Source organism: Notamacropus eugenii, chromosome 2, assembly GCF_028372415.1.
Source record: "Notamacropus eugenii isolate mMacEug1 chromosome 2, mMacEug1.pri_v2, whole genome shotgun sequence".
Taxonomy (NCBI): Eukaryota; Metazoa; Chordata; class Mammalia; order Diprotodontia; family Macropodidae; genus Notamacropus; species Notamacropus eugenii.
In genome coordinates, this window is record NC_092873.1 from 401,139,223 (window position 1) to 401,165,191 (window position 25,969).

Below are 25,969 nucleotides of genomic sequence, written 5' to 3' on the forward strand. Positions count from 1 at the left end.
TAAAACTTAAGACTGAGTCAAAATGCTGCAGCTAAGACCTAAAATACCACAGGTTCCCCACCCAATGTAAATTTCAATTTGTATTCTAATTTTGTGTGTGCTTGTCTTATCTTTCTAGCTAGTGCATGGATTGCCCTAATCATCTTTCTATCCACTTCTACCTCACTGACCATCCACTCCCACCACAACACTAAGCACATGTTCTTGTATAAGTGAATATTTAAATGAAGTTTTGCCTCTACTGTAACCATAAGTGAATGTGTGGAAAGCATATAAAGGAACATTTTTATGAAAGGCAGAAGAGAAGAAAAGAATAAGGACAGTACAGTAATTATGGTTGATAAGTTATTCTTGTTGAGTTTTTTTTTCATTTTATGGATACAATTCAATACTGATTCATTTTAAGACTTAGTCCATGCAAACACATGCGATAAGTATTCAGTTATAATTTTTTTTTTTTCCAGGAGGAAGACCAATACAATTAAATTGATATATTGTGACTTTTGAGATTTTAAGTACTTCAGGGCTGGGAAAATTGAAGTTAGATCTCAAGATTTCTATATGATTCTGGCCATAGTTTCCATTGACTATTAAAATGTTAATGTTAACCCCAAACTAATACCCAAATGAAAGGGTAATGTGGACTACTATGTATTCACTGAGGATATAAATTAATCTAAATTTAGATTGGCATTTACTAACTTAATTTAGCTATAAAATAGCTAAGAGTTTAAAATATGCTGATGGAACCTATCCCTTCTGATTTTGCATTTTGAGGAGTATGGAGGGAGCATTGCGTATTATGAAGAGCACTGGATTTGGAGACTGGAGACTTAAGTTCAAATATTGCTTACTACCTATATGGCCCTGTCATAGCCCCTTAATTTCAATTCACCAGCTTCCTACTAAGTGCAAGGCACAATGTAGTAGGGGTGTTGCAGGGAAAGGTAAAAGGGCAATAGCTTTCAGATGTTTGGAGCTATTTTTGAGATAGCATATTTAAAATTTTAGAGCAATAAAATGCCACTTATTTTTATACTTATGTTTTACTTGTCCTTTGATCTCCCAACCCCAAATTTCCTAGCATGGAAAAAAAATTAAAATTTATAAGATAAATTTATAAAATAAAATAAAATTTAAAAAATTTTCCTAGCATGTGGAAAGAAAAATCTATGTATTTGTCTGATAAGCTCATATTCCTCATTTCTGGAATTCTGAGAATCACCTGTATACCCATTATTATTTTTATATTAATGACTCCTTTACTAAAGTTGTGTCTGTCTGTTGAAGAACTATGGTTAAAAAGAGAAAAAAGAGAAGGTATTAAGACCTATCCCATGATTTCCACCATTCTAAGCAGCATACAAACCTCAACGGAAGTATTTTGATCTAGGTCCCCACCGAGAGAGGCTAACCCTGTATATTTTGTACTTTGTGACAATTTCTCCCAACCTCTAGTGCAATACTGATGTTCAAATTTGACCCTCAAAAGAAAAAATAAAAGAATATATGTATATATATATATGCACATAGATGTGTGTGTATATATACATATATATAATTAAGGTATTAATTATATTAAAGTATCATATGATTTAAGAATAATAACTACAGAGCTAGAAAAGACCTTAGAGGCCACCTATTCCATCCCCCTCATTTCACAAATGACAAAACCAAGCCTCAGAGTTGAATGACTTGCCTAAGATCACACAACATTATTTACTAGGGGTATTAATTATTAGGGGTATGATTTGAACACCAGTTCTCTGATTTGATATCAAGGACTTCTCTAACTCTACCACGAAAATTTGAGAACATTTATATAATTTTTTTGTGATACAGGATAATCATATTTCAAAAATAGCATCCAACAGTGGCATCCCGATGCCATGAGACCACTTCTTTGCACAATAATAATAGCTAATATTTATCTGCACTTATTATGTGCCAGACATTGTGCTAAGTGCTTTATAATTTTTGTCTCATTTGATCTGCACAACAACCCTGAGAGGCAGATGCTTTTATTATCCTGTTTTACAGATGAGGAAACTGAGGCAAACAAAAGTTAAATTACTTGCCCAGAGTCACACAACTAGTAAGTATTTAAAGCTGGATTTGAACTCAAGACTCCTTGACTCCAGGCCCAGCATTCTATCCATTAAGGTACTTAGCTGACTGTTCTTTTCTTTCATCAACAAGCCTCTGACCTTACAATGATGCTTACCATTTCTGGTTTCTAGGTTCCATCATCTCTCCTTTTTCAGTCTCCATCACTCAATAAGTGAAAGACAAGGATATAGACCTACTGAAAACAGTATATATCTTTTCTCTGGGGTGATTTCAATTCAGTTCAACATTTATTAAGTACCCAGTAGGTTTAAGTCACAATGATGAGAGCTAGTTTAAGGATTTTATTATTAAATACCCCAGAGAAAAATACAGAAATAAAAAATAAAAAAAAAGAAAATAAAAAAACTATAAAATTTTTAAAGTCCACCATACTTGGACACCTACATCCTAAGTTACTCAAGGAACTTGGAGAATGTCTTTACTAAGCTCTTATCAATCATCTTTGGAAAAATTATGAGGAGTGAAAGAAGACCTGGAGGTCTGGAGGATTCAGAAATAGTATTGTGAATTTGAAAAAAATAAGCAATAAAGTTGGTTTCTTAAATGGTAGGCCAATGATTTTGATATTGATTCCTAGAAGGAACCTAGAATACATTTGTAAAAGGAGGGTATGTAAACACCTAGAAAGTGAAGTGATGTTCAATTAAAAAAAAAATGAATTTATCCAAGAAAAATGCATAACATTTTCTTTTGTAGGTTAAGGAATGGCCATATACAGTAACCTTGGATTTCAGTAAGGTATATGATACGGTCATGGGCAAGATGGCAGTTGTGGGCTAGACCATGTTTGAGTTTGGTGAAGTCTGAACTAATTGAATAACCAGACAAAAAGAACGGACAGTATTAAATTCAATTTATATTAAGTTTCAATTTACTCTTGGCCTTTTGCTATGTAGAATTTTTATCAGGACTTAAGTGAGATAATGCTTATCAATGTGTACATAATATGAAAATGGGAGTTGTAAGAAGCTACTGCTATATAATAGAATTGCAATGAAAAAAACTTGATAGGCTAGAGTAGCAATTCTCAAAATATAGCCCTGAGACCACTAGGGTTCCTGAGACCCTTTCACAGGTCTGTGAAATCAAAATGATGTTTCTTATAATATTAAGATGTTTTAATTTCTAATTGGGAAGTATTGGTAAATATAACAAGTGTTATATGGGAGCCAAATCAAATTGGCTGGAAAGAGCCAATTGTTAAATTGTCAGTGTCAGCATTTACACTTCAAAAATCAGCAAATGCTACAAATCAGACCTTGATTTATTGTTTTCTTGATGGTCTAAAAGACAGGTTCCCACAGTGGGCAGTCTCACCCCTGAGGGGTGCTAGAATGATCCAGAGGGGCAGTAGTAGCCTCAGAGACAATTGTGGGGCATTGAATAAGTATAAGGGGTTGGTGAAAGCATGAGGGAAGAAAAAAGAAAAAAAAAGAAAGAAGAGAAGAAAATTTTGGAAAACCGTTCATATGTTTCACATGTTGTACAACAGTTAAAGTAGTAGTGATTATATTATTTTCCATATACACAAAATGCAAATTATAAACCATCAGTGGCCAAATCTGCTGACAGGTCTTAACAAGCAAGTGATGGCAGGGAAGCTTATTCAAGCACATCTTTGGGAAATCCAGCATGCAACAGCAGGAATGTGTGCATACAATGACTTGTTTACAACATGATACCACACAACTACATAATGCAGTATTGCATCATCAAAATTTCAGTGCAGGACAAAATAAATTTACAATAAATTATTGAATTTAAGATGTGGTACTTAAACATATATATTTAAATGACACAAAATTAAAAAAAAAAAAACTTTAAGGGTTAAAGAAAATAAATTTCCAGGGGGGTGCTGAGTAATTTTTGAAAAGGGGAGGTAGACCAAATAAATTTGGGAACCTCAGGTCTTAAAAAATTTGAGTAAGTGATAGAGAAAATGTTAATAATGCAGACTAAGTTTAAAAGTGCATTGTGTGTATACTTTTGGTTTTTTTATTTTGTTTTGTTCTTTCTCAGACTGTTGTTAAACATTTACCAACACACTCCTGATTTGTTGTCATTCATTCATTTTAGTCATATTTGACTCTTCATGACCCCATGTGGGGTTTTCTGGGCAACGATATTGGAGTGGTTTGCCATTTCCTTCTCCAGCTCATTTTACAGATGAGGAAACTGAGGCAAACAGGGTTAAGTGACTTTCCCAGGGTCACACAGCTAGGAAGTATATGAGGCTAGATTTGAACCCAGAACGATAAGATTTCCTGACTTAAGACCCTGCACTCTATCCGCTGCACTATTACATTCCTAGATGTAACCTGAATAAACAGAAGTTCTTTGGAGAAGAGTACTAATTATTTTTAAGAGTTTAAAGTGGTCCTCAGCCAAAAATGTTTGAGACCTAGGCTAGGGCAATAAGCCAAATCTTTCCCCTTCTTTGTCCTACCCTCTGCCCTCTCCCCCTGTTCTTTAATTGGTTTAAGAAACTCTCTCTAATGATGCCTGTCAGCACCTGCTCTAATAGACTATGAGATTAAATGACCTATTCAGTATCTGTCAGAAATGGGACTCAAACCCAGATCTTCCTGATTCTAAGACTATATGTCTCTATTGAGACTGCAGATTTTATAAGATAAAATTTGGTAAAGATAAAAGTATCACCCTACCCTTTGGTTGGAAAGATCAGCTACCTAATCCCAAATTCTTGGTGGTGGTAAAGGGCTAGGAAAGGGACAAAGAGGAGGTGGTGGAAGTGGAGTGGGGATTGCTAATTTCTTCATTTTGGATTGAAGTTTCACGTTGAACATAAATCATCAATATGACATGGAGTTAATGTGATTTATAGCTGCACTGATAGCCCAGGATTAGGAAGATAATCTCTAATCACTATACTCTGCCTTGGAGAAACAAATCACATGTTTAATGTGTATCTACTTCTTGTCACAGTACCTTGTTCAGTTGTTTGGCCAGGTTTGACTCTTCATAACACATTTGGGATTTTCTTAGTAAAGATACTGGAGTGGTTTGCCATTTCCTTCTCCAGCTCATTTTATAGATGAGGAATCTGAGACAAACCGGGTTGAGTCACTTGTCCAGGGTCACACAGCTAGTGTATCTGAAGGTGGATTTGAACTTAGGAAGAGGAGTCTTCCTGACTCCCAATCTGACACTGTATTTTTCTGCTGTGCCACCTACCTGTCCATTGTGCTGTAGAGAAGACAGTCAAAACAGTGAGGAGACTTAAAGGCATTCATTGGTTGAAAGAACTGAGGATATTTATCCTGGAGAATTAAAGGACATAGGAAGGGACATGATAACTTTCTTCAAACAGGTTTATAAACTATTTGAGCTGTATGGGACTTTTCGTCCAAATTACTCATTATGCAGATGAGGAAATCATTACTCGAGAAAATGAAGTGATTTGCCCAAGGTTACACAGCTAGTTCACAGAAGAACCAAGACTTGAATCAATGTCTCTCAACTTCTAGTTAAGTGAAAATTATAGAGCAGGAGATGTGAATTGCTTGTCATTGAAAGTCTTCAAGCAGAGATCAGGCAACTATTTAGGACTTTTGAAGAGAGGATTTTTTGGTCAAATACCCTTTGAACTAATTGGGGTTTAGGAGAATCCTGTGTCATTTCAGTCATTTCCTTGACTTACATATATATATATATATATATATATATATATATATATATATACATACATATATATATGTATGTATATATGTAGAGAGAATGTATGTATATATACATATGTGTGTGTTATGTGTGTATATATATTATCCTATATATACATACATATATATGTATATGTGTGTGTGTGTGTGTGTGTGTGTGTGTATATATATATATATATATATATATATATATATATATATATATATATATATATAAAATTCTTTTTTTACAGGCATGGTTCTCCATACAATCTTACCAGATAATAAGCTTTGTTTCTAATTAGTTCCATCTATCCTTCCTGATTGACCTCTTGCTTCTATTGGACATTTCCCTTGTAGTTAGCCAGCCCATTCCTTATTTGGAAAGTAGTAACCTTCCAGTCTCTTGTAGAATCTATTTCCTTAGTCCTTAGCACTAAGTATGAGTCCCACCCTTAAGGTGGATCTCTTTCTAATGAAGTCCTCCTGAACTTCCATCTGTAAGAAATTTAGGAATCTCCTTTACTCTAATTGTGGCATCTTAGAAACCTGGTTTTTGCCCTAGAACTATCTGGATAAGGAAAACTTTAGCCAATGAGTTCTACTTTAAACTTTGGTTTTTGTGTATTGACCTTGACAAGATATTTGACTTTGGGAACTGCTTCTCATTATTAAATCTATGTTTTCTCTTGGTTGGTGTTTTTGTGTTGTTTTTTACTTGAAGCAAATTTACTGACCACTTGACACAAATGGCTTATGTTTTTTTTTGTGAAGTTGACTTTTCTCTTCTGTTCCCCTAAACTAGCAATAACATTCCCATCTTTCTGAAGACCACATAGTCCCAAGATGTTGCAATCTATCTGGGCCAAAATGAACCCTCTCCACTGAACTATGTGCTCCTCCAAGCTCAGGATCTCTCTCTATTCTTTATTCCTCCTTCTGTTCAAACCTGTGCTTTCTTCCTACCAAAATCCTGACTCTAGGATGCCCCAGCTTGTAGCACTCAGTAGGACAATGCTGACAGTCTAATAGATCTAATATAAAAATGGAGAGCATTTCTTCACCATAACTGCATCTCTCCCTATACCCTTCTCATTCATCTCAGATTGTTGGTTCAGGATTTAAGACATTCGCATTGGCATTTGCTGGCTTGATTCCAGATTTTATGAATAAGATAAATATTTTGCAAACAGTAAATAATAGCAAACACCGCCCCCCCCCCAGCCCGGTCAATAAATAGTGACCCTTCTTCTCTAGACCTATCTTATTACTACGATATTCCGGTCCCTTTTTGTTACTGCAGGGATTACAGCATAAAATGAACAACTCCTCCCATAAATGATACTTAATTGACTTCAATTAGTACTTGAGGAGGGGGCAGAACAATGGAAAAATAGGCCTCTTGAATATTTTGGTGAGAAATTTACCATTTCAATATTTCTATTTGAGTGAAAATTTCTCCAAAATATTCATCTTGCTTTTATCTGTTACTCTTTGCTGTCTTCGTTATCTCAGAGTGGGTGAGTCTAGTGTGATGGGTTACATAGTGTGGTCGCGCTGCACCAAGTAGATCATGCCATTTACATTTATTCTTTGGGGAGACAGGGGGATTTCCCACCACTAAAATATTTTTCATATCCTTGCTTTAGTGTTATCCCTGTCTCTTTAGGAGGACAGCAATCTAGAGAGCATGTGATAATCCCTTTCTATTTAGGAGCTACTCTTGCGTTCCATATTAGTCACTAGTGGAATCACAAAAAAAAGAGTAGATGGTATGTTCCCTGGCCCCAAAGAGCTTATTGTCTAGTTCAGATAATACTCTGATAAGGTTTTTATTCTCTTTCCTCTAACTGCATGTTTACAATTAAAAGCTGCTACATTATAAGAGACGAGTGAAATATAACTGTGACAGATACCAAACTACAGTTGTCATCTAAATCTTGTACAAAGGCATTCCATCTGTGTTTTAAATTTCAGAGCAATAAAATATGCCCCGGTGTTATGTCTGCTTTTCCAAATCAGTTTGTACCATTAGAAGCAGAAATAAGGTTAAAGCAACTTCTTACCACTAAGTGAGACTGTAGAGGATTTTTCCCTTCCTAAGGGAAAAGGACTAGTTTATTTTTACAATCCTTCTTCACTTTGAAATTCTGTGGCTTTACACTCAATTTTTAATTAAGGATGAATGAAAAGAGTGAAAATGATGGATATCTTTTTGGTGAAAAAATGCACGTTAAAACCATGATACTACAGGGGTAAACGTTCAGTGGCCATTTAAGCTATTTCCTAGCCTCTATAAAAGGCTAGATTCTTCTAGAATATTGCATATGCATGGCATAGTTATGCCTCTTTAGAAACTTCATGGATAAAGGAAGTTGACAAAGTTCTTTCAAATCCATTGCCATATCAGTTCGTGAGCATACCAAAATAAATTATCTCCAAAGAAAGGAAACTCTGGTATCTAGACATGGCACCCATACCAGAACAGTATCTAAACAAAAACCACAATCTAAGCACCAACAGATCTTAACTTTATATTTTAATAGCAGTAACCAAAACCTTTACTAGAGTGTATGCCAAGAAACACTAAGTTCCTGAAAAGATTTCAATGCAGGTGGTAATTGTAAAAATATGTTTGCCTGCAAAATGTCAAATGTAGCAAACAAAACTATTCTCCCATAATAAAAAATGAGTTTTGTTGTCAGATATGATTTTACAGTTATTTTGACCATCTTGTGTGGCCAGTGAACAATTTTAAGGACAGATCCCCTATATTATTGTGTAATTGAAGAACCTTTGAATTTTGTTTTACTACTTGGATCAGGTCTAAGGCATAGCCAATGTCCATCATTCTTATGAGGATTTAATCCAGACTAATAATGAATATGAATTCTTCAGGAAAAAGTCTCCTGAGACTAAATTTAGTTTAAAAAAATAAAAATGAAGAGGATGGTGAATTATAACATTTTATTTGATTTATCGATAACATTTTATTTGAATTATTGATATCATTTCTTTTTTACATGATCTCCATTTCTGAATATGCCTCCTCCTCCTTCTCTCATCCAGTGAGCTATCCCTTGAAGCTATAAAACAGAAAAATGAAAGAGGGATGGGGGAAGTAAGCAGTTCAGTGAAACTAATCCATTGATCCTACCCCAGATCCACAGTTTCCCACCTCTGCAAAGAAGAAATGGGGGTTCTCATGTTGGCTTTGAGGACAAGCTTGGTCATTGTAATTATATAGCATTCTCTTCCACTTCCACTTCCATTATTGTGCTCATAATGTGTATCGTTTTCCTGGTTCTGCTTAAATCACTCTTGGTTCCTGTAAGTTTCCTAATGGGATATTTTTTTTATAGCAATGTGTCTATTATGGTCATAAATTCAATTGTATGTAGTAAAACCCTTCTTTGTTTTTCCAGTTCTCACATAAAGAAAATATCAGCCATGATCTAAGGCTAAATAATTCCAATATATATTTACAAGGAATAAGTCCTCAAGTGCATTTTAAGAACCTACTGTGAATAAAGCACTTGTTAGGCATTAGGGAAAAAAAGACATAATGGAAAAAGAAAATCATTCTTGCCCTCGAGGTGCATGCATCCTAATAGAAGGAAGACATGACTGATTTAACTTAATCACTGAAGCAAGTTAGCCATCTACATCAAAACACTAAGATCTAATACTTGTTTCTGGTGCCATATTATTCATTTAAATCCTTAGCTAGAGAACTGTAATTATCCTCTTCCTTTCTCCAAAGGCATTAGTGTTAAGATTTTTTTTTATGTTTAATAGAATCTATATTATTTGAAATTTAGAAAGAACAATAGGCACCGTTTAATTTAGACTCCTTCTCAGTGCAGCAAATAGCTTCAGCATTTTTCCAGCGTCTGAGATAGTCATTTGACCTCTGCTTGAGCACTTCCAGTGTTAGGGACCTCACTGCTTATCAAGGTAGCCCATTCTATTGTTGTCTCAAACTATCCAGTGTCTGTCTTGAAGTACAGCAGCACAAGCTATTTATATTGTTGCAGGTACTATCTGTCCAGCACAATATAAAATCAAATTATAATTGTTCTTGATATGGACAATACATTTCTATCAATGTAGTTTATGAGTTCAATTCAACGAATAATTATCAACTGCTTACTAGATGCTGAGTTTAAAAAATGAAAAAAAGACATATTTTCTGTTCTCAAGAAGCTTACCTTCTAATAGGGATGATACAACATACACAAAACCATGTTTTGTGACATTTCCATCAGAGGGAAAGAGGGGACCCAAGGACAAGTGGTACTGAGGAGGTGTGAGTTTCAGAGTTGATCTGATCTTATAGTAAAATAAGTTTCTTGAGACCATTTAGGAGAGCAGTCAGGTAAGAAATAATGAGATATATTAAAACAGATAACATGAAAATATTTTTCAATTCATTTATCCTGATCTTGGAATTAAGATTTGTTGCCTGGACCAAGGAAATATTTTATAAAATTTGGCCACAATGATCTAGTGTGGGAATCATTTTTTGAAGGAAACAAGTATACCATTATGTCTTTCCTATCCACATAAAAACCTTTGCCATCCCTTACTGAATCATAACTTGTTCCTCACTTCATGGCTCATAGAACACATACAGAAGCTTGAGGGTTTTACTTATGACTCCAGAGTTTTAAGTTCAACTCAGTTCAGTCATTTTTCAGACAGATTCAGACTCTTCCTGAACTCAGTTGGGGTTTTCTTGGCAAAGATACTGGAGTGGTTTGCCATTTTTTTAACTCATTTTATAGATAAAGAAACTGAAGCAAACAGGGTTAAGTGACTTTTCCAAGATCACACAGCTAATAAGTGTTTAAGGTTGGATTTAAACTTACTAAGATGAGTCTTCTTGATTCTATGCCCATCACTTTATCCACTATGACACCTAGAGCTTACTTCATTAAATTTAAATTTCTACCTATAATCATTTGAGGTGATCACGTATATTTCTTGGTCAAATGGCTCAGACCTTCACTGATGAGACGTGGAAACTCAACTACAAATCGGAAAATTTTAGAAGTCATAATTGTTAGGAAAAAAATACAAATTCTCTAATTAATTCCCTGTATTTAAGAAAAGGAGGGGGTGAACTTTTATTCCATTATCATTGTGTTTCAGACTGAGAGGCAACTTTGAAATACTCTTCTTTATCCTGCAAGTCTCCATCACTGTCTTTTTAGCTAGTGAAAAACCCAGTTATAAAACTCAAGCATGCTGCCCTGACCTCACTCCCCTTGTGCCCCATCCCCCCTTCCATTTTTCAGTTTCACAATTTCAAATTCATAGACAGGATGGTGTAAACTTTCACAGAAGTGCCTTGTCAGCTGGAATGATAATAGTGTCTACCCTTAGCTTGTGCTGGAAGAGACTGTTAGAATCCCTACTACTTTACTAATACCTAATACACGTGTCCATTTCAGCTCTACACAGTTTAAATTGGTCCTAGGCTGGTAGACTTCAATGATGTCTTAAGGTCTTTCCACTAAACGCAAAAGGAGCCACTAGGAAATGCATTTGTCTACTATGGACATGTATTTAGACAAAATTATTGAATGTTTAGTGGTTAAAAAATGGCCTTTCTAATCAGATTGAATGATGAGGGAGCATATCAACTATTTTGATAAGGCTGTGACCAGCCTGGCATTTGGTATAGAAGGCTGATAAAAATTATTCTGCCTGCTGACTGCAGAGATGTCTGGTTTCTTTTTCCTGTATCTGTGCCAAAGTGTATCTCCCTTATTCATCTTGCAAACTGTCCTTAAAGTTAATCATGTTGAACATTTTGTGTATGTTTGCCTGACAATAAATGAGTTTGGGGGTAGGGAGGGAAAGTACAGAGGGAAAAAAAAACACAACTTTATTAGGACAGAAACAAGAAAGTATTCTCTTTGTTTAGATTAACCCTTACTGCAAATGTTACTAAGAATGGAATTTGAGAATCTTTGTTTTGCTCTATAAGATATCAAAGATAAAGTACCAAACACTCACATTAGCTAGTTTGAGCCAACTCTACATTGATGCTGACTTTTATTCTATTTAATTATTCTTTAAAAAAAATGACCATCTTAAAGGGAAATGTTCTCTGTTTCATAAACTTACTTTCTTATGCTACCAATCCCCCAAATTAGGTAAAGCTATTTCTACTTAAGAGTATTCTCATGAGGGAAAAAATGTACCCCCAAAGTGTATTGAAAATAGTCTATAGTCTCTTGAGTTAGGTTTAAAACTAGGGGAGAGGCTGTTTGTGTATGTTTTTTTTAAACCAATTTTATGGTTAAATCTTAACAATTAAAGACTTTGTGCTTCTTTCCTGATGATCTCTTGTCTGGATTACACAATATCAGGTCAGTTTAGTGATTGATTAGCTGTATGGGCTGCTCCCTAGCTTCTCAGCATTACTAGCTGGTCAGAAAGTTTTCTGTTGTAACATAAAAGTCTGCCATGACCAGTAGTGGTGTCATGTTTCCTTGATAAACTTGGATTTCAAGATTTTGAGTTCATATCTGTGCAGTTTTCTATCTTTATGGATGCCACAGCTGTGTAAGTATGTTGACAGTCTGACCATCATAGCTAGATTTACAGTAATCCCCCTTTATTTGCAAGGCAGACTGACATTACCAGCCTTCTAGAGGTAAAGAATAAAATCTTGAGATAGCTGACACTCAATGTACATCTGTGGTGGAGAGTTCTTTCTTAATTCAATTCAGTAAACATTTATTAAAGACTTAAAATACATGTTATAATTCCCTTAATTCTTATTTAATATAAATTTCAAACCAATGTAGTTATTGCATATATAAGTTTTCCAGATTGGCATAGATTTAAAGCGCACACAAGAATAGGATGGGGAAGAGAGGGTAGAGGATTATAGAAAGAAATGGAATAAAAAAATGATATTAGAAAAAAATCACTTAGAGTGAGAGCAGATATATAACCTACAGCTGATATATAGCCTGAAACAGAAAAATATAAAAGCAGGTACAAAACTACCAAAGCAGACTGAGTTCAGTCATTAGTACTGGATAAGCAGACTAGTGTTTCAGTAGCTCCTGAAAGAATCAGAGAACAATACAGTATATTAGGGGAAATTCATAAAGAGAAGTCATCAAGGACTCATTAAATGATGTTCAGTAATTCTTCTCAAGAAGTCAGAGAAGTATATGATATGTTTGAGAAAGATTTACATCAAAATGGATAAGATAAAGTATTGAAGTTCAAAGATCAAACAAAGGTCATTATCTTCACAAATGTGAAACAACTGATTTGACCAGTTATCTCTTCCAAAGTTTCGGAGATAGTAAGATATTATTCTGTTATCGTTGCTATATATCTCCCATACACTCCCAATGGAATCAACAATTTTTCCCCTAAATGCAACTTCAATAATTCCTAATTCCTTTAAAGCCCATTTGGGAAGGCAGCATGGCATAGGGTTTCTAGGATACAGGATTTGGAGTTGGGAAGACCTGCTTCAAGTCCTGTATCTATCTTTTACTAGTTAGCACAAGCAAATCGGTATATTTTTTCTGAGCCTCAGTTTTGTCATCTATAAAATGCGGATGATAGTGATGCCTGCAGTAGTGAAGCTCAAAGACATCACGTAGATGATACTCTGAAAACATTTTTAAAAACTACATAATTTAAACATGGGTAGTTTTTTTGTTGTTCATTTCAGTTTTCAGGAGAAATATAAAATAATGGGTTTCTGTTTAATACGTGAACTGTAGTTATCGTGAAAATGACAAATCTCATTTGACTATATGGAATCTGTTTACGCTTCACACAGTATGCTATTTAACTTTGATTAATTCAAGAGAATATCGGTCAATAATTTTGCTAGACAATGAAACAATGTTTGCCCTAAAGAAGCTTGTAACCTATTAGTTATTCATGTTATGGGGGAGATAATCTGATATATGTATGTATGTAAGTATATATATCCGTATATACTTATACATATGTATATACAGATATATATATGTGTGTGTGTGTATATATGCATATTTATGGCAGCTTAGGTGATCAGTGGATAAAATACTCAGAATAGAGTCAGAAAGACTCCTCTCCTTGAGTTCAGATCTGGCCTCAGACACTCACTAGCTTTGTGACCCTGGGCAAGTCATTTAACTTTGTTTGCCTCGGTTTCCTTATCTATAAAATGATCTGGAGAAGGAAATCTTTGTATCTTTGCCAAGAAAGCCCAAAATGGGGTCATGAAGAGTTATATGTGATAGAAATGTATATAGATACATATTTTCTGATTTTATACATATATTACATATATGTATTATATGTGTTATATGCATGTTACAAATATGTCATATATATGTTTACACACTGTGTATTTTATATACAGGTACACTAATTTGCCTTCTAACCTTCTCCATGATATAATTCTTAGGTTCACATCAGTCTAATTTTCTTTCCATGACTACATCCTTGTTGGATGATGGAGGTGATTGGCAGCATGCCATATCTCATGAGGATAGACAAATTGGCCAAGGAGTAAAAAATTTCTCAGGATAATGCCTGCAGAGATGGTTGAGAGTTGAAAATTCTGAAGTTCCTTTTTCATCTTGCTTTCTAAATAACTGAGTTATTTTTGTTCTCCTTTTTAGGTTTTATTTCCCCTAGCCCATGGTCTGCATTGAAGTAGAGAAATATCTTAGGGAAGATTCAAGATTTTATAGGATTTATAATATAAATTTAGTCTTTCAATATCAAATTTCTCTCCAATTCACCGTAACTTTTTACTTTTCTATGACCTTAGTGACTAGGTTGGACAAAGCTAAATGATTCATTATCTTCTCGTCTTTATATTACTGAAGAAATAGCAATATTTCTTAAATGTCTTGGATTCCATTATAGTTCCCTCAGTTTCTCCTTAATTAAACAAAGTTCTATAAAGAAAAATCTATGAGCTGCATTGGGCAAACATTTGATAATTTAAAGTAAATCTAACTCATCCACTTTTTACTCATTGACACATAAGATGTCACCAGTTTATACTGTCAAAATGCCTTGTTTTTAAAGATATATTTTTGGTACTTTTTAAAAAGTTTATTTTGTTCTTCCTTGTTTCAAAAAAAGTTTTCTTTGTACTGAGGATGGCAAAATCAGAAATTGAAATTCCACACTTATCAGTGAGTTAAGCTCAGAGCCAAAAAATAAAAACGTCTGTCATTGATTTTTTTTTAAACACACAGAATCACAGAACTTGAAGGAGTGAAGAGAGCTCAGTAGCCATTTGGTACTACCAATACAAGAGAGGAATCCCCATTTATTAATTCTATTAGCTTCAGATATGAAAGCATTCCATCAGAACTAAGTTGAAAGTAATACTTGGCAACTTAAAAAAAATTATATCCTTCGTTTCTGGTCTAGTGCTGACTCCTTCAGCATCAAAACCTTGGTTACTATCATTTCTACAAGGACCTTGCCCTTTGTTCTTGACCTTTAAGAAAGTTAGATGATGGAATTGGAGAAAAAAAATTAAGCAAGAAGAGAATTGAGACAAGCCTAACATGAGTATTTCTCAGAACACCCAAGTGAAGGTATGTTTAATAGATAAAGCAAACAATTGAAAGAGAGAAATCAGAAAGAGAAAAGAGCTGGGAAAAACATCGTCAGGGTATAAAGGAATCTAAAATATTCAAGGTGCATTTTGTATATTAACTAATATATGTATGTGTTGCAGATGTCTGGGGAAATTTCAGGTGCCCTTTGTGTTACGGGGAGCCAGAGGAATTTTTACCCAGCACAGTTTAATTTCTTACTTAAAGGATGGGGGAGTGACTTCTAGTTTACTTCTGATCCCTAATTCTTGTGGGAAGAGTTCCACATTTTTGAGGAGTGCTCTAGGGACCAGGTTTCCCTCAAGGAGAGGAGGCTTTTATATTTTTCTGAAAATCTGGCTTTCATCAGGCTTTTGCATAAGAGGGAATAACACTTAGGTATATTGCAAAATGATGGCTAATTATAAAAATTTGTAAGTGAGTGCAATTCCCAGGTCCACCAGCTACATACAGTCAACCTGTATCCTGATAGGAAAATGGTCATTTCCAGGCTGTTTTTGAACTGTTACATGTGACCTTTACTAAAAAAGCACTCCCATTGATTTGATTGGGACATTCAAATGTTTTTTATTGTTGCTCAATCATTTTTCAGTCATGCCCAGCTCTTTATGATGTCATTTGGGGTTTTATTGACAAAGAGACTGGAGTGGTTTGCCATTTCCTTCTCCAGCTGATTCTACAAATGAGGAAACTGAGATAAACAGGGTTAAGTGACTTGCCCAGGACCACAAAACTAGTAATGGTCTGAGGCCAGATTTGAACTCAGGAAGGTCTTTCCTGACTCCTGGCCCAGCACTCCTCTATTCATTATGCCACTTAGCTGTCCATCAAATGTTTAACTGGGAGAAAATATAAAGGTAGGACACCTCTGGTGTGAAGGCTGCTGAGCCCTTCTCAGACTTGCTCATCTACTTTTTGTGTCCATTTGTAATCCAACTCTTACCTATGGCTCCAAGAAGCTGTAGCATGCACAACAGCCACACTCCAGTAAACCATCTCAGCAGAGAGGCTAAACCAGGTTGAGGGTAACAATCAGACCTCAAACCTATCAGTGAGTTAGGCAAGTGTCTACCCCAAACATACGAAGACTTCCCCCTCATGAATGGGTAGATGAGAACAATTTGTTTCAATGGCTATGAGGCAGCTGAAGCAAGTTCTGTGAAGTGCTTAGAGCTTGGACAGACATGGAAGACTCCAAGGTCATCTGCTGCATTCCAGGCCATCACCAGTCATCTTGACTTTTGCCTCACTACTGGACTTTAGTGACTCTGGAAGAGATTGAGACTGACTTTATGCAACTCTGCCTCACTTAAATCCAATTCATGTGCAAGTCAAGATATTACCCTGTAATGTCAATGGGCCTCTTAAAAAACTAAGAGCGAACAATAACAGTAGAGAAAAAAATCTCAAGACCCAGCATTACTTAAGGAATAAATAGCCTTGGCCATATGTCTCACTACACATTTGCGTTCACTCTCTCCACCATATTTTGAGGGGAATATTTTTTAACTCATCTGTTTACTGTACCATCTTAGTAAATACCTTTGCTCTGAACTAGGAAACATACTAGTAAGAACTAAAGAGCTATTGTTTTTGAAGTGAGCATCCACAGGGTACCTTTTGAACCTCAAGGCAGTACCTACCCTCTGGGAAATCAACCCATCTGTATGAATATAAATTGAGAGAGTAGTCAACAGAGGGCTATTACCATTGCATGCCATTTTAATTATGTTGTAGAGGTTAATTCTTGCTCAAAAAATCACTGCTATGATTATGCCTAGATAGTTAATTTTGGGTATGGCTCCCACATCAGTATTGTCATTTCTTATCTATTAAAATCAATGTAATTTTTACAATATTATTTAATGCACACATCTAGTACCTTCTCATTGTTTTCTTAAAAAAGGTATTCCTGAAGTATGAATGCAAAGCTTTTGTGTAATCAATAAGTCTTTGGTCTTTCTCATTTCTTGTTCTGGATCCATATTTTCTAAAGCATTTTGCAATCCATTTTTCCATTGAAGGCACCAAGTATCAAAATATATATTGAAATAATTTGGAGGATCTTATCAAGTTCTTGTGGAATTTCTCTACCTTTTCATTCTCTGAAACAAATGTTGGGGAATAAGCTGTGATTCTTTTCAGATTTGTCTTTCAGCACATATTTATAACGAACTCTGCAATATGTTCCTTGCTGATTTGCAGCAGATCATAAAGCCAATTCTATGAATGCCTTTCTTTGCCTCTCCAAGAACAACCTGTGAATCATCCTTTCATTTAAATGCAACTTTCTTCTTTCTGCTGGTTTCATTTATAGTAAAAATGCCAAGATAATTCTGTTCAGTTGCTCTGGTAGTATGTGGTAGGCCAGTGGGAACAAATATAAATTAAACGTTTACAGAAGATCAAAAACTGTGTGATATTCATTATACCATATTGTTTTCTCATTTTTATTACTTTAGCTTTGTAAAAATGTTGATCTTTACTCTAAGAAGTCAGTCTAACTGTAAATAGAAAACTGACTTAGGAGTGACTTACCTGTACATGATATGAGAGAGACTGACTGACTGACTGGCAGACTGACTATGTGGCAGTAGGAAGGAAACGGCAATACAAAAATCTTCATCCCGTAAGAGACCTCTATTATGGTCCTTCTGTGGGGACTGTTGAAACACTTAAATCTCCCCCTTGCTGTCAGAAAGCAAGTCCCCTCTCAACAGTGCCTCCTCTTAGTCCTCTATGGAGCAATTGAAGTTACACAAGGATAACTGTGTGTTGAACTGCACTAAATGGGCATTGTGCTAAATGTTGGGGCTACAAATAAGAAAAAGACGGTCCCTGACCCACAAGGACCTTACAATCCAGTGAGGGAAGACTGTACACAAAAGAAAGCTGAAAAAGAAGGAGGAGGGTGTATTAGGAAGTGCCTAGCTTGAGGACATGATGTTTGTGGAGTTAAAAGCAAGCAGAGCAGCTGGTAGCAAATGAAGAGTTGGCTGAGATTTCTAAATCCTCTATAAAGAGAGGTTTGAGGAGTTATTTGTTCTCCTTTCCAAATCTCCAATCAGAGGGGAAAAGCAAGAGGAAAGTACTGAGGTGGTTTGAGTACCAAAGCTGAAGCAGATCTCCATGATGAACAGGTTTCTGGAAGAGCAGCTGGTGGGCCAAATCAGTTTGAGATTACAACCAGAAAGAGTTACAGTATGCCTTCCATTTGCCAGTGCTCACTCTTCTGCCATGGCCTCTAGGATCACCTTTATTGTCTGCTGTTGCTGGGGTCCACACTTCTACCCACCCTCTACTGTCTGCTGCTGCTCGGGATAATATCTCTGTCTCCAATTTGCTGCTCTCCCTTGTCTCTGAGGTCCACACTTCAGCCTGCTGACACTGCAGCCTATATGTGTACTGGCTACTCCTCAATTCCCCCCCTTCAGCCAGATCCTAGTGCATCGGAGATCCACATATCTGAGTAGCATTTGTTCTCCCGCTTTGAGGCAGGCTGCACCCCACAGCTATAATACTGTCTTTTCTCAACCTGGTCTCTTGGATTCTCTAATTCCACTCAGTGCTTAATTCAGGTGCCACTTTTGTACATTAACATCTCCTGATCCCTCCACTGGTTAATGTTCTTCTCTTTTTCCTCTTGCCAAAAAAAGAAACCCAGAAGACTTTCTCTTTACTTCATGTATACCTCCTTTGTATATACTTTTCTGTGTACATTTATGTCCCTTCAATAGAATGTGAGCATTTTTGGGGAAGGGACAGTATGTATATACATATACATACATACATACATACATACATACATGTGTGTGTATACACCCCCCCCCAGAATGCTGTACAGTGTTGATTTATTTTTTCTTTAAAAAGTACTGTTGATTTGAATAGAAAAATGAGTTCACCAAGTGCAGATATCTGATCTTGTCTTTACCATTTAGGAAGAGATTAATTTGACTGACATTGTTTATAGGGGACTTAGCCTCTGGTTCCTTTGCTTCCTATCAATCCTATCTCTGAGGGAGAAGATGGCTCTCTTTCACAGATTCACAGAGGTTTGCCTGGGGAGGATGAGGTGATGGTTGGTCTATACCTGCAGAAGATCTAAACTAGGCATTCATGGAGGCAAAAAGTGTCTCTTTGATTTATAGGTTTTGTCTTCCTTTTATAATGTACATTGTTTACCTCCTATGTTTTTTCTACCCCCAGTTCTGAAGTTTTTGGTCAAGTAGAATGCTGGGTGATATTGTCTTTGTAAAATAGAATGGTATCTCTTTTTCTCTTCTTATGTTATTACAGCTCCTATTTTACTCTTTTCCTCCCTTTATCAGCACAAAGCCATGCTGAATTTCTGTCTTTATCTTCCATAGTCCTACATGTGATGTAACATCTTCGATCTTTTAGCTTCTTTAGTCTTGATCCAAATTTCACTTCTTATTATATATTGCCCTGATGTGTTGGAACCATTTGCTCTGCTGCTAAATTCAGTTCAGAGAACCAGGCCTGATTTCACTATACAGATAAGAAATTTGAAGGTTTGTTTTTGGAAGGAAACCAGTCCAATTAAGCATTGGGCAATTAATAATTGGAGCTTTTGAATGCTAGGAATGAGAGTAATAATAGGAGCCAGCTTTAAATAAGTTTTTTAAACCATTATTTTTTATTCATATAAAGTGATAATATTCAATCACAGATTTTGAGAAAATGAAAGCCTTTTTTTTAACCCCTAATGTCCAAACTTTTTCTTCTATATCTATGCTAACCTTCTTGAAAATGTTGTCTGCAACTGAATACTTCCATTTGATCCTTAACCAACCTTGTTTTGGACCCTTGGGATCTGGCTTTTGACCATTGTGCTAAAAGTGTTCTAAGGCTGCCAATGACCTGTTAATCACCTAATGCAAAGGTGTTTTTTCCAACCCACATCTTTCTTGACCTCCATACAGGATATAATACATGGTGGACAACCCTTCCTACTCTTGGCTTCTAAGGCACCACAATCTCCTAGGTCTTCTCATGCCATTCTTTCCCTGTATCATTTAGTTAATCAATCAAATAATCAGTCAACCACCCAACAAGCTATTATTAAATACTCACCATGTGCCAGGTACTGTGTATGGTTCCTCATCTACTCACTGACCTCTTAATATTTTTGTCCCTCTCCTTCCTTTATAATCTCCCCCTTGGCAATATCATTGACACCTAGGACTTCAAGTATGTCCTAAGCAGTGGACTCCCAAATGTAGTTTTCCATCCCGTACCTCTCTTTTGAGACATCTATTGCCATGTGGATATTCTACAGGAAGCTCAAAAATCACAGCTAGTAACTGGTTTTAATTTCTCCATAAAACTTCTGCCTTTAATCTTTCCCCAGCACTCTTCTGTATCTAAATTTCCCATTTTGTAAACCTTTGATTTTTCCTACTCCCTGCTCCTAATCAAATTAATAACATTAATCAGGTTGCATAGGGTTCCTTTTAAAAAGCTTATTTTTAGAGATAGCATATTAGCTGTGTATCTGATTGTTTTTATTTAGAATGTAAGCGCCTTCAGTTTACTGAGTCTCCTTTTGTTTTTGTCTTAATATGTGCTTAATTAATTGATCTGAACATCAATGCTTTTCTTTATAAATTTAAGCTATTCATAGCAGATAGTTTGAATTAGAGTGTTTTTCAAACAAATTTCAGAATTTTCAAATTTTCAAACAAAATTTCAAAAAAAATTCATATCTTTTAAAAATATTTTTCTCATAATTTGTTCATTCATATTGGTTCCATCTCTTCCTACCACCTCCAATTAGCCCAAATTAATCAAGCTTTTTTATCACAATTTTATGAAAACTTGTATATTCCATGGGACACATCCATGGGATGGCTACATGACACAGTTTAAAAAAACTGGCTTTACTGGGGTCCTGACTATGCTAATTCACATGAAAATATTGCCTAGTTTAAGAGTATAGGCAAACTAGACTATATTTGAACTTTTGGTTCTGGCAATTCTAATCAATCCAGCCCAAGTAAAAGAGAAGGCTTTATAAAAGCCTATTACCATCTTTCTCATCTCTGGTTCTCTCTCTTTTTTTAAAACCTCAAAATGTTTCTGCTACATAGGAATTTCTCTATTAGTTTAGAGTGAAATGAAAAAAAATCTTTATCATTACACTCAATTGTTCACAAGTAGCCATCTATATTTAAAGAATGAACGAAAAAAGATAGAAAATTAGAAAAAAATTAGAAAAAATAGAAAAAAGATAGGATTTTCAGATTATTTAAAAAATTTGTGAGATATATTTTTAAATGCCAGGAAAATTTGAAAAAGAAAAAATGTTTTTAAAGAGTCAAAAGTGAATTTAATAGAGAGATCTACAGGATTTTGACTAAGCGCACAAAAAGTTTTCTCTTAACGTTTCATCCAAATACTTCAACTTAAATTTACTGGTAGCTATTTCAGGGGAAAATGTGGTCTCTGCAATCATTAGCTTGTTATAAAGAAACTTTTTTTCTTCTTCTGCAAATGTTTAGAGGGAGGATTAAAGACAATTTATTGCTTGGGTAGAAAGTAATAAAAGTAACAACAATGGAGTGTCTTCTAAATTGTCATCATTTTCTGGAATTACTAACAAGATCAACCCCAGCAGGCTTTTTATGTCCAAAGAAATTGCTTCCATTTGTCATGCTTTAATGTATACTGTATCATTAATCTTCTTGCCACTGATATTGGACTGTATTTGTTTCATTGAATTGTAAAAAGTAAATGTTTCATTCAACTGTATATAAGATGAATTCCTTCACCAGAGCCTTGCCACAGACAGGATTTGAGAAGTATATTTATTGTACATTTCTCTTGGATAAATTGGCCTTCTAGAGCTGCGTAAAAGGATTTGGTTAAGATGTGTCTGACTTTTTGTTGTTATTTTTCCAGGAACACGGTATGCATGGTTCTAAAAAGAAAGACGATCTTTTAAACATAAAGTAGCCTCACAGACTCATAGGTCATTAGAGTATCAAGGCCCAGAATGTTGGAGATTATCTAGTTTAATCCTTATATATGATAGATGAGGAAATTAAGGCCTAGAGTAGGTGACTTGGCCAAATTCACACCACTAATCCCTCAACAGCAAGTTAGTTTCTTCTGTTCCCCAATCAAAGGGACACCTTTTTTTTTTCAGTTTTCGTAAACCAAAAGGCTATTTTCTGAATGTATGAATTTGAAAAAGGAATCTTTAAATGAGGCTAAAGTTTGAATTTTCCTTCAAGCTCCTTCATTCATTCCCAGATGAGAGACATTGTATGAACCTTCTTGATAAAACCTTCCAAGATTGTTCTTCAGAGAATGAAGTTTGAAAAACAGGGTCAAAAGCGAATGCTGATTACATTCCAAACACTTCTAACTTGGTAGGATCTGCCAAAGCTTACTATTTGCTAGCTTGGGTTTGCCAAAGGAGAAGTCACTCTAACATGTTGTCTCCAAAAGGAGATTTTGGACTTTGTCTTTATAACTTTGGATAGGTACCATTTTGCACAACTTTCCATTGTGTCTTTTAGGATATGGCTTAGAAGCCCCTCTCTGAAGCTTTTACTGGCCATAAAGTTCTCACTTGCTAGAACAGGAATTGTTTATTGTTCTTCAGCCTGTGTTTCAAAATGTGTTCTCTCCCTCTTTAGAGTAAAAGAAGCAGAGGAAGTGTGTAGGCAGAAAAAAGAAAAATCTCTGTATAAAATAAAGCCGAAACATGACTCTGGAATTGTAAGTATATAGCATACTCTTTGTTTATGACCTATGGCTTTCAAAACTTGCTCATAAAATGCACATGAGAATACACACACAATTAAATTGGTCTGTTATTTCATTCTCTTCCCTTTATGCTGATATCGGTTGTGAGTTTCTTGTTTAGCTCATGCTTAGCTCATGTTTAGCTCAGACAGAAGGCTGTGGCTGATCTGGGGAAACAGTGTTCGGAATCTTCAGACTGAAAAAGAGGATGAGACCATTGAGAAAAGGGAACCCGTTTCTCAAACTTTCTCCAGACTTCCCTTTGAAGTTAGAGTAAATGTTACAATTTGATTAGCTTTATTGGGATAGGGAGAAAAATGGGAAATTCCAACTAGTGTTGTCCTTTGCCTGGGGCTATGAAAACTAAATTCAGAACCAGGAGTGGCATTACAAAGTTGGTTGCTTAACAGATGTCAGATAGTGAGCTGAGTTTAACCACCCAAGTTAAGATTTTCCTCTTGCCTATTTGATCCATTTAAATAATGTGACAAATTATCATTCAGGGGAAAGGGAGCATTAAGTTTACAAGTTTGCTCCACTATCACTGAAGCAAATAATTTGTATAATGTGTATGTTATGGAGTGTGCAAACTGATAATTAAATTATTGAAATTTAGATTATGGAAAAGAGATTCATCATAAAGAGATGATTTTATTTAGATATCACATTGTACTGATTGTATCAAGCTCAAGAACACTATAGATCTTCCTTAATAAGATCCACAACTGCTTGAAAGAGTTGGGTCTAATTTTTTTCGCACAGGAAAAAGAAAGCAAATGGATAAAGAATGTGTCTTAATCAGACTATGATATGCATTTGAATGGATAATTCATTGAATTAGTGTATCAGGGCATATATCTTGGACTGACATTGCAAATGGACAATGAACTGGACCCAGACTGAACAAGGAACACAGCAGATTGAATTAAATTTGGAAAATTAATCCTTTAAAGAATCATAAGCTGTTTTCTAAAACAAAACTCATCTTTTCAAATACTAAATTATTCTACTAGGATTGCTGTATGGCTACAACACTATAGTCTCTGAAGAATCGAAATTATAGACAACCCAAATAACAGTAGAAAGAAATCATTGGGTATAAAAAGGTTACAGTAAGTTACCAAGTGTAACTTGACTGAAAGAAATGGCTTAAAAGAAGTCATCCTAGAAATTTATGATCAGGAGAAGGCCTGGAAACAAGAATAATGGATAAGAGATGGATAACTCAAGAATTACACTGATATTTATCCAAAGTTAACACATAAAACTCTCCACTGCAATGCCTACATTCTTCATGGGGGATCTATGGAGCATATGAATCAGAGTCATACAGATTGAGACCACATAGAGAAGTTGCCATCTCATCATTGTCTCTGCCATTGTACCAGTTTCTGTTGAGTTGGAGGAAGTATCCACATCCATAAGATCATTGAAGTATTGAATTATAAAGTTTCGGAAATGATTTGATGCCCCCAAAGACAGAAGATACTGAATATTTCTAAATTTGAAACACTTTGGCAATTAAGTTTTGCCAGCATTGTCCATAAAGACAAGTTATTATAATAACCTAAGATGGAATATGATTAGAAAGGAGGAAAAAAAATGGCATGATTAGGAGTCATATTTTACTTACTAATACTGTTTTCTTTCCTATTTCTACAAATCATAGTTCATTTAATTTGGATCAAGTTTCAGTTTTCAGCTTGAAATGTGTTGTGCAGACAGCCTCTTTTCAGTACTTTCTTTCCTTAATCGAAATATATGTTTAAAAGGTCATGAGTGAAAGGGAACATTGACTAATTCTTTAACTCTAGTCACATTTCTCTGAGACTTGTGGAGAAACATGATGCATAAAATTGGAGGAGAGTCTGGTTGATTTGGGGACAGAGGCATGTGGTGGTGAAAACATCTTTTTTTTCTATGATCCAAAGTTGAACGTTAGAAGCACTTACCCTGTAGTTTGTGTAAATCTAATGAAACACTGAAAAGAAGCTTGCCCACAAAAGGCATGTAGTATCTTCCTTGGAATCTATTCCAGGTAGAAGAGTTGTACTCAGTAACATTGGAAGACTGATACCATTAAACATCTTGAAAATGTGCGTGTCTAACTTTGTTTCCTGTTCTGTCTGTTTGTTTTCAGAAAGCAAAGATAAGCATGAAAATTTGACCACCAAAAGTCAGAATGGACGTATCATTGCCACTAGATCAACAAAGTTCAATGTATTTAGAAGGGAAAGGAAACTGCATCTTTTGGATCATTGTTTTCTCATTTTGACCTAAGTCTAGTTTCTGTTTTTTTGACTGATTCACTGATCAATTCCACTGTACTGTGCACAAAGTAAATATAAAAGTAAAATAATTAAATTTATTGACACAGAAAAATAAACTACTTTTTACATTAAAAACAAGCATTACATGCAATATGTTCTCATTTTGCGGCAATCACTTATTTAATTTTATTTGAATCGAATTCCCAAAATTTTGACAAGTGTTATCTAATTCTTCATTATGAAACAATCATTTTATCACATTGATTTTGAAGTCTATCTTTGGCTAAAAGTCAATTTTTTCTTGATCATTGCCTAAAAGTTTTCAATAGATTTAGCTCAGATAATTTTCCAGGCTAGTGACATATTTTTTGGATACATTTCCTATCCTTTCATGACATGTTATCATTGAAAGCAGTGATTAAATATTGCATCTCTATTTGGTAATTCCTTTAATTCTAGAACAACCCTGTTTCTTAGTCAATCAAGGTACTTATCAGAATTCTTCATTCCCTCAATAGGCTAGGTT

The 25,969-nt window shown here is 35.2% G+C and overlaps 1 protein-coding gene across 1 annotated transcript in view; it reads left to right on the top strand.

Moving 5' to 3' along the window:
- FMN2 (formin 2) overlaps window positions 1–25,594 on the top strand; it is a 441,094-nt gene extending 415,500 nt beyond the window's left edge. Inside the window, exons 17-18 of the mRNA XM_072647566.1 lie at window positions 23,065–23,146; window positions 25,314–25,594. Of these exons, the coding sequence (XP_072503667.1) occupies window positions 23,065–23,146; window positions 25,314–25,340 (109 nt within the window). The 3' untranslated portion in view covers window positions 25,341–25,594. The remainder of the gene's footprint in view (window positions 1–23,064; window positions 23,147–25,313) is intronic.
- Window positions 25,595–25,969: the final 375 nt, after the last annotated feature.